Below are 16,058 nucleotides of genomic sequence, written 5' to 3' on the forward strand. Positions count from 1 at the left end.
CCATCCCAGTATTATATTCCAAACACTGTTAATTACTTACTTACCATTTGCCAATTCAATTTTCTGACATGATTAATCAAATAAAAGTTCAACAACAGTATATGTGCTTCATAAATGAACCAACTTTCTATCAAATAATGCTCCACTTCAATTATTCGGATGTGATGTAGCAAATATCTGTTTATGATTAACCAACCCTTCAAATTCAATCATTCATTTTGAAGATAGACACTTCTCAAACTATTTATCTTTGACCTTAATGAATAATGCATACTGTATACAGTGTGTCTTGATTTATTTATCTGAATTTGGATAATTGGGTGAACATTTGTGAAGCATAGAAGAGTTAGAAGTGATGATAAGGATGGAATTAAGAGAGAATAAATAAGCAGTGGAAGGTTGTTCTCCCTTTATATGACTACTGGTCATTACACTGCACTAGTGAACACTGTTCATAAAAGCTTTCGTTCAGCTGATAGGGGCGGTGCCCTTAGTGGAGGGGCATCTCACGTGACAAGGACGTGATGCTTACTTCGACACTGTGTGTATGAATCAGGTCCATCCACTTAAAGGTTTAATAACTTTTTTTAAATTCACAAATTAAATTATTTTTATTATTGCAATTTATTTAGTACCGATAATTAATATGTCAAAACAAAAGTATGAGTTGAGCCGTCGTATATCGCCAGGTGTGTAGCCCACAATTCACTGTGGACACCTCAGAGGTGTCACTGTAGGCCCCTGACACGTGGCTTTTGTATGGCTTCTGTTCCTCCTTCAATTCCACGTGGACCACGGATCGTCACTTTCTTTCTCTGGTCCCCCTACTTTCTGGCCTTTCACACATTTAAGAAACTTACTATATATACTTTACATGCTTCCCATCGATATCACATCACTTTTAACAAATTTTTAAAAAATTTAAGTTTTTTTTTGTCTGTTGTGAAATTAATTTTGATTTTTACTTCAAATTTTAGATTTTTTAAAATTTTATAGTAAAAAAATTATTGAAATAATTATTAATAATATTTTTGTTAATGATTATTTAACATAAAATATTTTAAATCTTAATCTATGTTAAAATATATATATATATATATTAATATTTTTTATTACAATTAATCAGAAGACGTAAAATTTGAAATTAATGTAATCATTATTTTATATTAATTCTTAATACCCATGATTTTACATAAGACTTCAGTCATATTATATAAGCTCGATCCAATGTAAGATTATTATAAAATGCAGTTTTTAAATTCAAAATATTTGTTAATAAAAGAAAAATCAAATCATGTCAGGATTTGCAAGTATTATTTCTTATTTTAGTTTCCTTTAGTTGAATAACTTTTATGAATAATTCACCTTTAATAACTATTAAATTTAAGAAAATGAAATAAAAAAAAAGATAACAATGAAATATAGTTCACATTCTTTTTCTCTTTCTCGTGAATTTTTTTGTATAATATTAATTTTATCATTTTCTCTCGCAATTTAGTAATTAAATAGGAATTATTCTTTAAAACCATTAAATTAAAAAGGGAAATATGTCCTAAAATTAATCAAGAGTAGTGAAATCTCAGTACGTTTATTTTATGATGGGGAGAATGAAATGTGTATTTAAGACTAATTCAATTTTCTTTAAAAGAGATATTACTTGAGTTCATTTTTCTATATAAAAAAAAGTTGAACATGTCAAATTTTAAATGACTTAAGTCGATCCAAATTTTGACTTGGAAATTTAAATCTATAAAAGGTAATAATTAATGAAGTGCGCTGAATAAAAACAATGATTAAAAGTAGAAAAAAAATCATAAATGGTCGCAATTAATGTTGTGCTTAATTTGCTTATGAATTTGTTGTGTTTTTCTTTTACTTTTTAAAAAAATAAAATATATATATATATGTATATATATATAACTTTTTGTGTTTACAAAAAATAAAAATGTCTAGATTACTTTATATGTCTCAATACTACTACCACTACAAGAAAAAATGGTTTTAACGAGGGAAGGGTTAACCACTAGACCAGAGAAGTTCTTCGGTCATATTATCATTTTTATTTTACTTATTATTATTAACATAATTTATACATATTAATATTATATTAACATTATTATTAATATTATTATTATAATTAATATTATATTTATATTATTAATATTATTCATATTATTAATATTATTCATATTATTAATATTTATTAATATTATTCATATTATTAATATTTATTAATATTATTCATATTATTAATATTATTATTATTAATATTATTATAAATATTATTATTAATATTATTAATATTATTATTAATATTATTATTAATATTAGTATAAATATTATTATTAACATTATTATAAATATTATTATAAATATTATTATTAATATTATTATTAATATTATTATTAATATAAATATTATTATTAATATTATTATAAATATTATTATTAAATATTATTATTAATATTATTATTAATATTAGTATAAATATTATTATTAATATTATTATAAATATTATTATAAATATTATTATTAATATTATTATAATGAATAGTTTCCAGTGTATGATTCTTCAAAATTTGATACTGCAAATGTAACCAAAAAATAAATTATGATGATGTATATATGTGATAAGTTAATGTCACTTCACACACAACTTATTTTTACTTATTGAAATTCATAAAAACAATCTTTAAGAATTGAATAATAATTTCAATTAATGAAGTGTCTTCTAACTTCAATTAATGAATCAACCTCTAAGACCTAAGTTCAAAGCATATTTAAATATGTATACCAGTTTAGGCTAAACTCACTAAAAAAATTAATTATATCTATTTATTAAGAATTGAGAAAATATATTTTATTGATGTTTTACATTAAATTTTTGACACTTAAAAAAAATTAAAAAACTCTATTATTTTGATGAGATTTTAGAATAAATATTTAGAATTTAACGAAGGTTTTAAAATAAACCTTTGGAAATTAACGAAGGTTAAAAAAATCTTTGTTATTTTATGGAGGTTTTAAAATAAACCTTTGTAAATTAACAAAGGTTAAAAAAACCTTCATTATTTTGTGGAGGTTTTAAAATAAACCTTTGGAAATTAACGAAGGTTAAAAAAACCTTCGTTATTTTGCGGAGGTTTTAAAATAAACCTTTGGAAATTAATAAAGATTAAAAAAACCTCTGTTATTTTACTGAGGTTTTAGAATAAACCTTTGGAATTTAGCTAAGGTTAAAAAACCTCCGTTATTTTGTTGAGGTTTTAGAAAAAACCTCCATTAATTAAATCAATTCCTAAGGTTATATTAACCTCTATTAAAACCTTTTTTTCTTGTAGTGTACTGTCTACCATATTACGGTCATATTAATTTACACAAATCCAAATAAGGATAAGCTAATATAAAAGAAAACATCACAGGATATTATATGCATGTCATTGTCATATTGTCAATCACATCACACCATTAACACAATACATATAACAAATTAAAATTTAATCACTTTCAACCAATGTATAAATTCCAACCACTCATATTTGTAACAATTAACACCTTATATAATACTAATATTAAATATATCCTACTATAAAATAACAAACTTAACCTATAAAAAAATATCACTAGTAAAAACATACCTCAATTCCTTATATGATAGTGATTATTTCATCATTTATACCATTATTGTCCGTGGTTATATTACTAGTGAAACATATGATATTTCAAGTTTTGTGTTTAATAACACGACCATTAGAATTTATATATTCATCATACACAAACTCATAAAAAACAACACATACATACAAAGCAACATATAATACAAGTATCACGTAACATACATCATTTTATATGTCGTATTAATATATGAATTTCATCACATATAAAAGAGACATCACGCATTAATCATATACATATGAATCATCAATATCACCATCAGGTGGGTGTCTCTTGAGGAACTTTATTTTTTGTAAATGAATTTTTTTTATTGTTTGAGCAATTTCATATTGCTTAAGCAATGTGACCCCAAATAGCATAATTAATGTGTGTTTACCTTGCCCAAATTTTCACTCCATGCTTGAAATCGTTAAATGTATTGTAAGGCTTGGGTGTCATGCTTATCGTATTTTGCACAACAAATTTTCAGAAGTAACAAACTCATCATGTCATTAACAATTAAGCGACCACATTGTCACTTGAGATTTGAAATGTAGTTGCATGACCTCACATTTAGAAATTCATGTACTATTGTAAATATTCAATGTTTGAACAACAATCATTTGTCTGAGTTATACATCTGATCACTTAAGCGTATACGTTGTTGCTCAAATAATAATAAGTGATACATGTAATAATTATTAATTGCTTAAGTGGCATGTCACCACTTAATCAATATCAATCTAAATAGCAACATTCACGTAATAGTTATATATTTTTTTCAAACACCATGCTATACAAAAAATATTTTTAAAATGATAATGAAATAACATGCAACTCTATCATGAATACCGTAAACTTGACTACACTAATTTCCACAACTAATATACACTCTATTCCATATGTATATATCAACATATCTATATTGTCAACATATCTTTTACACATTTAAACAATATCAAATTGAATAGACTAACATTGAATATCCTCACATAGAGGTTGTGTGTTTACATATAAAACCTTCATTTTACACTTCCATAAATCTTATCAAGCTTTTGGTATGTTTGAAATACCAAACCTCAACATATCTCTTGTACGAAAATGCTAAAAGAGAATAATAGATATTGAGTCCTCAATATGGAACAAGTTACTTACCTAAATCAAACCAAGCTTGATTTTGAGTTTTCTACCTTCTCAAAATTGTACCTCCACTACAAGAAAATCATGAAATAGAAACCAATTTCAAAAACAAAAAATAATTAGTTGATGTAGTGACTAAATTAGAGACCATTTCAGAGACTACAAAAATTTTGGTTTCTAAATTAGTTTATATTATTGTTAAATGATTTCTAAATTGGTATCTAATTAGCTACCAAGGTTTTAACTAATAATTATTTAGATTCTAAATTTGGTGGCAAAAACCTTGGTAACTAATTAGATACCAATTTAGAAACCATTTAATAATAATAGAAACTAATTTAAAAACCAATTTTTGTTAGTTTCTAAAATGGTCTCTAATTTAGTTATTATAACAACTAATTAATTTTTGTTTATAAAATTGATTTCTATTTCATGATTTTCTTGTAGTGCTCGAGAACACAATAATATATTGATTACTGTTAACTCATCGACAAGTGCACCAAATTGGGCAAGTAGTAAAATTGAAAAAGTTTGAGAATCGTTTTTCCAATAGATTTGTGTTTGTTTAGATCATATATGTTTTTTATAACTAGGAATAACAACTTAAAAACATAGTTTCATAAAAACTAGGTTTCACATTTAATTCTTACACCAAATTAAGCAGGAAGAGTCATTTTCATAACTGGTATTTTTAATAAGATAACAAATTCATCATAGTTGGACTTTATGAACTTATTCCATACATTTTCTTAATCTTATAACTTTTTTAAACAATTATAACATTTACACCAATGTTTCACTAAACCCTAATTTCCTAAAGGTAAAATTCTAAAGCCTAAAGTAAAACCGCCAATTCCTTAATTCTTTGCACATAGTTAACATTAAATTCGAATGTTGTGATAAAAAGACAAAAATATAATATCTAATATTAAACCTATAAGTTGTTCAATTTAAATAGTAAAATTTAAAAGTTATTTTTCAATGTTTAGAGACAACTAAAAGTACGAATGATCAAACAATTAAGCAATAAGATAAAGTACAAGAATTATTATATATATTACAATAAAGATAATATATTGAAATAAATAAACTACATAGGAAGAAAATAATTACATTCAACCCCAGTAAAATGTGAGGTTATCCACTCTAACACATTTTTGCAAAAATGACAAACACAATGACAAAGTTTAAGTTAAAAGTATTTTCTATAAGTCTTCTTGCCTAAAGCAATGTCAAAAAAACATGTGTTATGTTTTTTTTTTTTTTCATGCAAAAACCCCAACATATAAAGCTCTTTTTGTTTGAACTTTGTTTAAAAGGTGATTTTTTAGTAGGAGAGGTAATGTTATGCCTCATGTGAGTCAAAGTTATAACAAGTGTTAACTTTTAGATGGTGTTTAACTAATGTATTTGCTAACTTGAAAAATACACTAGTAAGACGAGGCTTCCGGTCGATGAGTTAAAACCTCTAATAAAACTTTCTTCTTTCATGATTTCAAGTTTTAATTTCTTTACAAAATTGTAAGAAATTGACTAGTAATTAATTTTTATAATCCAAAATGTTAAACTAGTATTTTTAACACAAATTAGAAAAAAAATATAACATAAATACATATAGAGAGGTTAATTACAACAAAACAAATTACTACGATACTTATTAATTATATTATAGTGTTATAGGTGTTATTGTTTTGTACCTTGTGTTATGTCCCATTCTCCCTCTCCGTCTTTCTCATTTTTTTAGTTATTTCCCTCTAACTAAAATAAAAAAAGTTATTGTACTAAATAAATTGAATTTCCTATCTAATGATTTAGTTATCCTTAAAATTAGGGTTTAGAACAATTGTCCTCACTAATTTCGTTTGAGTTAGAGAACATGGTATCCCTATACTCAACATATACGTTGTCAAGGGACGATCTCAATCACATTATTCGACTCAGTCGTGAGATCGAAAACGATACACAACACCTAGGCTTAAATCAAGAGGCAAAAAAACTTAACAAAGTACTCGATCATGTTGCCTCAAATTCATGATAATACATAGTCCGTTAACTTTGAAAGAAGAAGATAAAAAAGCTTAACAAATTACTTGACCTTGTCACCTCAGATTGAATACGACACAATAGAAAATTTAAAAAACCTTAAATTATTTAAAGAGGTAAATTCTAATAAAAATAAAATATATAAATCTATAATCTATTTATAAACTTTCTATTTTTTTATTTATATAAATTTTATAGTAAATATTTGTTAATAGAATCACACATCAATCAGTGATATAAATATTAAAAATAACAAATTACTTAATACTATGTATTATATTCACGAGTCACTCATCTAAATTTTTAAAAATTAAAGAGTAGTTTGTCTCCAATATTTTTTAAAATCAAAGAGTAGTCTGTCTCCAATATTTTGTTATTGTTGTATATGCAACAAAATAATTTAAAGGTTAGATATATTAATTTTTTAAAATATAATTAATAACAAAATAGAAACATGAAAAATGTGGACAAAATCGAGATATTCCAGTATACATTATCGTGGACTATAAATATTTGTTACTTTATATATTTATATACTCTAATATCTATTTATATACGTGAAATAGTGAAATCCCGTAAGCCTGTGTAATAATTTGTTGATATATATATATATATATATATATATTATTTCCAAAGAAAGTAATTAATGGATAATATTAATATTATTTCCAAAGAAAACACTGGTAAAATACGTGTAAGACTAAGATTCAATTTCATTCTTTTTTCTTTTTCTCCCTATTTTGTTTTCTTCTCTTTCATGATCATATGCAGTTAACCTTCTATATTTTTTAATTTGATTTTTAACTCCAATTCTTACCTCGTATATTGTAAATAAAGATCACCTATAATTATAGACTATTATTTTTCGATGAGAATTAAATCTGGAGTAAATATATATATTTTTTAATATCTTTTAAATCTTTTTCTTTTAACCTATTTTATAAGTTGGTTCTACTAATTCTTACATTTTCAGTGATATTATATAACTAAAGGCTATATTTAACTAATTTTTAATAAATAAAAAACATATTAAAAAGATCCTTCATTATAAACAACTAAATTTAAGCATATTTTAGCTATCGAATTTGATAGTAAAAGAAAGTCCTCTTTAATGTAATAATTTATTTAACGCATTTTTTAGTAAATACTATATTTTATAGTTTTGTACATTTTATTTTGTTTTATTCTTGAATATTTTTTTTATCTAAAAAAGTAAAGATTATCAACTAAAATAATTTTTATAGAACATTTGTTTTTTCACACTATAGGATGAAATACTCTTTTTAGTGGGTTAAATAAATTATTGGTAGAAGAATAGAGAAATAAGAAGATCACGTAGCAAGTTCTTCCTCCACCTCATATTTTCATCCTGCACTTCTAGGGTGAAAAGTACAATTTCACTCTCAATAAAAAAAAAAATCATTCAAATTAGATCATCCAATAAGTTTTTGAATTATATAATAAAAAAATATTATATTCTAAAATACATTTGAATTATACAATTTGAAAAATATATTTTTAAATATTATATTTTATATTATATACTATTTCTATCTATGTTTAAAATTTATGAAATAATTTAACGTCTTTTTATGACACATTTTTATTTAATTGTGCTATTTTTATTTTTTTTAATAATGTTTATTTTCAATTACGTATAAATATATGTAAAAGAATAGATGATATGTAATATGTTTGATAGTAATAACTAATGTAATAAACAAAGTAAATAAATCTAAATAGTATACAATAATTTATTAGTTGAATTTCAAATTGCATAATTTAAAATATAAAATTTGTATTATGAATTTTATTTTAAGATACAAAATTTGTATTTCTTATTATGTAATTTAGAATGTAAAAAAAAAATACAAATATTAACTTTCAAATTTTATAATAAAAAAATCTGCAAATTTCACATTCCAAAATTAAAATATAAAAAAAGTAGTTTTGGTATTTTCAGAAGGATATTTTTGGAATACAAAAATTTATGGGGTTGAGAAAAGAAAGTATGGAGGTGCAGGAAGAAGCAGTCGATTGGGATAAGTACATATTCTTGGCCCAAGTACGTACTAGGCAGGCCAGCCCAATCTAAATTGTAAAAGTTCAAACGGTTGTGAACGCTGAAGTAACGCGTCACAAATAGGAGGGAAACCAAATTTTTCGTTTTAAAATGTAAAAGGACATAGAGAATTAACCATTCGTTCTCAACTAGGCCCCGCTTCGCTCCCTTCCTCCCTCATCCTCTGATGCGCCGGAACCGATACGACACCGTTCGCCGTCGAGTCTCGCACGCCACGATTCACCTCTCCATTCGGTTTCTTCCTTTTCCTCCTGCTTCTGATTCGCGTTTATTCAATTCAAAATTGAAAACCTAAGTTATCTTTCTACTTTTCCTCTCGCTATTAGTCAAGAACTAATACCACTATTTTTCAGTGCACTAAACTTGCTCTCTCATTGTGCAATTTCCGAATTCTATTGCAAATTCTTTCTTGCTCACTGAATCTGCACTTACAGATTAATCTCGATGATGCTTGGTAGGTAAAAGTACGCGCAGCGGAACGAGGCATGGCAAAAGTAGCTAAACCGGGTTCTCATCGAATTGGCTCGGGGCCTTTGAAAAGTGGATCTATGGTTAAAAAGAAGACACCTTCCGAACTTAGGGTAGGTTGCGGAGCTCGTACCTCAATTTAGTGTTTGTTTGGACTTTGATTCTAGCTTTCAGTTTCTGTGATTATTATAATGGAAACTGTTCAAGTTATGCTTGTTCATTATCTATGTCCTAGCATGACTTCTACACCAATTGCTGTACACTTTGTAATATATAATTCATTCTTACCAGTGCAAGGGTGAGTTGTATGCGTGGTTTTTGCTTGACTTGGCGCATGCTCTCAAGGTGTTTGCATTATGTAGCTAATGTACACTTGGTTGTCTTAAAGTGAACTTTAGAATTATAGTTTGTGGCAAGTTACATATCTATTATTCATCATGTAATTATTTATGTTCATTTCTCATTTCAACCAAAATGGAGTTTTTTATGTTGTTGCTGCCCTGCCCCCTCCACGTATAGTCATAGCATAATTTCAATTTAAGATTCATACAACAATCTCTTTCTGTCCATATTGATAACTAGGATTTCATTGTGGTGGAGCAAACAGTATAATTATCATTATCATACTGTAATTCTTGACAGGGAGAGCTACTGAAGCGGGCAAGCTTTCTGGATAATACTGCTGAATCTCCATCCCCCTTGGCTGATCCTTCTAAGTAAGCTTCTGTATCTCTTTCAATCTATTTTTTCATAATTTGCTGAGAACTTGCTTGATTTATGTTTGCAGGACCACTGAGGTGAGCAATGGATTAAAGAAAACAGGGTTGTGGAGGGCCCCTAGATACACTGACACACGGGTTGATGAAGTATTTGCTGTAAAAAAGCCCAGGTTTAAAATTGCATCTGGAAAGGAAAATGCAAAGGTTACTATTTTGTTTGCTCGACTTATGGCTCATTTAGTTTATTCAATTAACATCTTCATTAAATCATTGATCCCAAGATGTTAATGTTGTTGATATTGAACAATGCAATGTTGTTATTGTGCTCAGGAAATTTCATCTTTGGGACAAACAAGTAATCTGAAAAATCTTTCAGTTTTTTCGACTTTGGAGGCTAAGAGACAGCAGGAAAATTCATGGTTTGCCTCATAGTTTTTATGTTTGCTTGATCCCATAGCTAATTTTTACAATGCTGATTTTGTTCCAAATTTGTTGTCAGCTTGGAGACTTCTGTTGTTTCTGGTCAGGCCAGCAAAGATAGTGGCTTACAATCTTGTCTAATATTTGAAAAGTGCAGCCAAGGGAAATTTCTCAGTGTTTCTGAACTTTCAACAGCTGTCGAGACATCTTGTGGCTCAGGTGCTATTGACCTGGTATACAAAGACTGCATTTTACCTTTTCTTAACTGTTTACTTGCAGTTTTGATTCTCACAACCAGGTTATTATTACTAACAATAATAAATTCTAGGGAAAAGCATTAAGAGGACTAGCTGCACATGAAGAACATTATGCTAATGACAAAACTGCTGATTTGGATGAAGGACACCCTGTTTTAGGAAATTTCTTATCTGAATGCCATTTACCTGGCCAGAAGGTCCCTTTGGATCTTACTCTAAAAACCAGTATACGGATTGTATCCTCGTCTGTGAACTGGTGAGTCATGAGTGCATATGACGGAGTAATGCATTGGCATCAAGGCTTGTAGAAATAAGATGAAATGGACTGAATTAATAAGCTTTTATACTGGGATATGTAGTTTATATATTGAAAAGATGATGTATTTAGGTTTCCTTAATAGTTTATATAATGATCAGGTTGAGCTATATGATAGGAGGCTAGTTTCATGACATTTCAGAAATTGTTAAGAAAAATACTATTTTTGATGCTATAATAGAGTCCTTCATAGAACTAAGACATTTATCATGCATATGGTATGCCATGACTGGCATATATTTTTTATAATTTCAAGATTTTCATTATTTGTATAAACCAGGTTACATAGTGCTTGTATAATCCCTTTTGTTTCTCTCAGATCTTAACATTAGTTATTTTGTATTTCATTCATAAAAAACTGTTTTGTCCGCGTATAGAGAGCTTGTTTGGCTTAGATTGATAGCTTGAACAGGAAACTAGTCTCTTCAGTTTATCTAATGAGTTTTGAAGTTGCAGCACCTATTTTTATGGTATTTGTTTAGTGTTTTCATTTCTTGTTTACTTTGGTGGCAACTATCCTTGAGGTCCTTTTTTTTGTGAAAGTTATTTTGAGTTCCAAATTTCTCAATACAGGTCAGTTATGCGTGGCACCATGCCTAAGTTAGCCTTTCAGCATAGTTATTTCAAGAGTCAAAATGTGAGAGGTTCCGAGGGCTTACATTCATGGATGTATCCTCAATCCACTCTACCGCCTGCTCTGATATCAGTGTTGAGCTCATCAACATCAGATGGAGGTTGTGAATTAGTTTTCAGCATGCCTATTTATGGTTTCTTCTTTCTACTTTTCCTTTCTCAATGTTTCTTGTGTTCTTTCCTCTGCCTTCTTATACAATAGACTTGGATTTCTTAAGGAAACGACAAGTAGCTTGGGAAGAATCCTTTCGGGACCTTTATTACATGCTTCGAAAGGACATTTGTGGCCTTTTCTATGGTAATTACACATTATCTTCATTTTCTTTTGTCAGCTTATTTTGTAATGATTATAGAAATATGTTTATGTGATGCCTTTTCTATTCTGGAATTTTATTTGTCCGCTTGTGGGATGTAATTTAATCTGTTTGTGCTTAAAGAACATTTTTTTGTTTGTTTTGAAGTAGGTTAATGACTTCTTATGGTATTATTATGCATTCTTAATTTTGCTATTGTTTGAACCTTCCAACTTCATCATGCATTATTTTATATTAGCATAATTACATTTTTATATTGGATGTTGTGTTTGTTATTTTTTTTTTTTTTCTTTTGTAGTTTGCAGTGCTCAGTTTGTTGTGATGTTTACTGGTGGTGACAGCTCTGGGAAATCCAAATGTTCTTGCAATGCTTATATCTCACAGTCAACCCAAGGTTTAAGATCATTGCTAAGAGAGCATGTAAGATACTCATATTAAGTATCATGTGTTATTTATGGGTTACTAATTTTCCTATTGTCACTCTTTTCTTTTGCCTTTTTTGGGTGGTGGTGCGGGGAGGTGGTATTGTTTGGCTAAGGCCAAAGAGTTATATTTCATTGATGCTGTATTTCTGGTTTCTAGGAAATTCTCAGTGAAAGTGATGTTGGTTGGTACAGGGAATTTTATTTTATTTCTCTAACTAGGTTTTTTGTCAAAGAATAGTAGTCTCGTTGTAATTGTCCTTTGCGAATAATATCTGTGTTCAAGTGGATCATGGCTATAACCATACGAGTAACAACTTAACAAGGAATGTGCTTTTTTTTATGACTTTGCTGCTACTAGAATTTGAACTTCAAGTGTAGTTTTCCATATAAGTACTCGTGCTATTTTATGGCTTTGTCTGTATTGTTTGTTTAGTAAAACCTCTTAATCATTACATTGTTATTGTTGTTGTTACTATTAATATTATAAAACTATATTTTTGGCATTAATATTTAATTTGTTGATGATATCTGAATTTTATTTTGGCTCTATACCCTTTATTAGGATGTCTGTTTCTCCATGCCTCTTTGCCATTCCAAAGTGGAACAGGTTGCAACTGAGGATCTAGTTGAGTTGTCAGAGATAGAAAAGCAAAACTTAGGACAGGTTTGTATCTATATGCTACTTATACAATACTTGTTTTCCTGGTGATGTTTGTATTAATATATGTGAATGATTGAAATGATCAGTTCATTCATAGCATGCTCATTGTTTTGTGATTCTATTGATAAATTTGTACTGAATATTAAAACAAAACTTCTGTCACTGCTTTGGAGTTTAATTTATAATTGATTGTAAAAATGTTTTTATGCTCTCCTAGTGTTATTAAATTACTAAAAGTTTTACTTTTTACTTGCATATCTAAATTAAAGTCAACTAGTTTATGGATAAAAGATTCATTAATAAAATGTATTATTTAAATTCATAATTGTCTTTCACTTCTTATTACTGGTTGGCCTTCCCTTTGGTGTATATTATGGTGTTCAGAGTTTGTCTACCAATTAACTGATTTATCTCCAACTCCAATTCTGTATTTATTTTTATAGTGAATAATAAATTATATTAAATGGTGCTTGTTATCTGAAATAATGCAGATCAGGCGATTAAGGTCATTCTCTGAAGTTGATAATAGTCCAGAATCTTTGCTGGTATTTCGTGGAAACAACAATGTACATGCTTTATATGACCTTTTACTAAATTACAGGTGACCGGCCTTTTACTTGTAAATTTCAGTTTTTGTATCAGACTTATGGCATGTTTTGATAAACAACTTAACTGAGCTTTTGATATGTAAGTTCTTGTCCAATGAGAGCTTATTTGTAAGCTTGAGTGTGAAGTTTGCTGAAAAATGAATATTATTTTGGAAAGTTTTACCATGAACCACATTGAAATAAGCTAATCTTGCTTATAGGAGGTTCATTGGTCTGCTTCATTAATCTATATTAAATCAGACTTATTTGATGTTTACTCCTATATTTTTAATTTTGTTGCTGTCTAACATGTTTATTGCCTGCAACTTGCAGATTTCTCTTGACTTCACTGTCTAGTATGGACATACCTGTCTTGTGCTCCCCTGTGCCATTTCGAAATTCTGCTTTGTCTTATCCTGATGTATGTCCTTCACTTAATTTTCTTTCCTTTTTATTTTTCCTGTACTTTGTTTCTATAATTGTGAAATTTAAGTTGATCATTGAACTATCGTCCCAATCTTTATAGGTGCCGAATGTTATTTTTACTAGCTGTTCTAATTTTCAGATTTGTCCATTAGGGTAGTGTCAATAACGTGTTATCTTCTAGAAAACCACGTGGAGGAATCCATATGCAAATTTAATTCTGTGACCAGTTTGTTTGAAACTGCAGTAATTATTCTAGTTATGCTAGCTATTTAAATAATTGGATTTCATATACTTCTGTTTCTCAGATTAAATGCACGGAGACAAGAAGAGCTGAGGACATCGCTGCTTCTTATAATGGGTCGATATGGAAAGATGGGGAGTCTATACAAGGATCTTCAGATGGCCTTTGTACCATTGAAATTAAGGATGCACTTCTTCCACCTTGGATTATTTCTCGTATATGTGCTTTGATGGCCTTCGAAGGAAGTAGCTTTGAGGCAAGGTATGAATAGCCTTTATTTGGTCATACTTTTTGCATAAATTTGAGCTTTTTCGATTGGATAATTTCATGTGGTCAATACAGTCATCTATAGCTGTGCATGCAAACAGTTAGGATTGTGGACCTGCTGGAGGGTTAATGAATGATAATGTGGGGTATACAAGCGAATTCAAATCACCCGGACTTAACTTTATTTAGTTGGTAATGAGCCATTGTTTTGAAAACAAATAAAGCAGAGCCCAGACTCTTGTGATTGTGGTTGGTTGACTGGACTCAGGGTCTTGGTTTTGGTAATTGTTAACCAGCCAAACCATTTTCTTACAAGAAATAAAATATTCAAATTTTATAACCAACTTCAACCAGTTATTATAAAAATTGTCAATTGGTCCTGCTTATATTTTATAACCACGGCTATTTTCAATATTGTTTATGGTTGAGCTTTGGTAATGAAGCTTTCTTATATGTGAATCAGAAAACTTGGGAATATGTCCAATGAAATTTTATATAAGGATTTAGGAACAATTAGGATATTTTAGTTTGAGAAAACATTTCCATCTTTTCCTATTTTTAATAAATTGCCAATTGTTTCGAGTGACAGTGCATCTAATAAGTAGAATTTCATGAGCATTTATGCGATGTCATAAATTTCTGCGGCACATAATCTAGTTGTACTATACATAAAACCTAAACGATGTTTGTTCATCATATGCCTTACAGTTTTTCGACGGATTTTAACTCAATTGGGTTAAATGTTGCCTTGAAATCAATTTGTGAGAAGTCGGAATCCAAAGCTGCTGATAGTGAAAGCGGACAAGACCACATAAATACTTTTGGCATTCCAGAAGCTGTAGTCACTTCTCTAATGTGTTCATCTTCATTAAAAGGCGTAAGGTACAGTGATGGTTCTTATACAGCATCGTTATCCCCTGTATAATGTTGTCAAAACAAGGAACCTGTATTCGTCACGTTAATTTATTTAAATGGCTATCCGTTCCTAGGCCCGATAAAAAATTAACGGGGTGTTGTACTTTTAAATCCAAAACTACTGTAACATGTTGCCAACCTATGTCCTTGAGTTTCGAACTGTCGAACTCATTGTGCCTGACGTACATTCAAAGTTTTGTACTCAAGAACATGTAATTCACGAAGTTACTCAACACTGCAAATTTATGTATGTGTCCATAAATCTGATAAGGATTTAGTCGATCCATGCAAAAGCACAACAATTTTAGGGTTACTTTATTTATTTGAGTCATCTGTTCTGAATAAGAGTATAAAATAATCTTGGAACTCTACACCTTAGGGGGATGATCAAGAAGGTGTAAAAGTTCTGGCTGCTTTAAAGTTCATTTTGAACTATCCTTAATAGATGCCTTCAATTTGTCATGCATTTACAAATGGTTGTCTTGAGGA

General features: G+C 28.6%; 1 protein-coding gene across 1 annotated transcript; it reads left to right on the forward strand.

The window, feature by feature from the left end:
* The first annotated feature begins 8,972 nt into the window (after positions 1 to 8,972).
* Positions 8,973 to 15,853, forward strand: LOC137814658 (uncharacterized). The gene is made up of 15 exons (XM_068617507.1): positions 8,973 to 9,154; positions 9,379 to 9,501; positions 10,031 to 10,104; positions 10,176 to 10,311; positions 10,438 to 10,526; positions 10,607 to 10,760; positions 10,856 to 11,040; positions 11,674 to 11,834; positions 11,936 to 12,031; positions 12,346 to 12,467; positions 13,035 to 13,136; positions 13,625 to 13,734; positions 14,054 to 14,141; positions 14,452 to 14,648; positions 15,363 to 15,853. The coding sequence occupies exons 2-15, from the start codon at positions 9,406 to 9,408 to the stop codon at positions 15,577 to 15,579; spliced, it is 1,827 nt and encodes a 608-aa protein (XP_068473608.1). The 5' UTR covers positions 8,973 to 9,154; positions 9,379 to 9,405; the 3' UTR covers positions 15,580 to 15,853.
* Positions 15,854 to 16,058: the final 205 nt, after the last annotated feature.

This window comes from Phaseolus vulgaris, chromosome 1 (assembly GCF_000499845.2).
Source record: "Phaseolus vulgaris cultivar G19833 chromosome 1, P. vulgaris v2.0, whole genome shotgun sequence".
In the NCBI taxonomy this organism is placed as follows: domain Eukaryota; kingdom Viridiplantae; phylum Streptophyta; class Magnoliopsida; order Fabales; family Fabaceae; genus Phaseolus; species Phaseolus vulgaris.

Bases quoted from the DNA above. Each gene is read 5' to 3' on its own strand.
- LOC137814658 (XM_068617507.1), top strand. From the start codon at position 9,406: ATGGCAAAAGTAGCTAAACCGGGTTCTCATCGAATTGGCTCGGGGCCT. The intron at 10,761-10,855 runs GTATACAAAGAC...AATAAATTCTAG, and splicing joins GCTCAGGTGCTATTGACCTG to GGAAAAGCATTAAGAGGACT. The intron at 13,137-13,624 runs GTTTGTATCTAT...GAAATAATGCAG, and splicing joins AAAAGCAAAACTTAGGACAG to ATCAGGCGATTAAGGTCATT.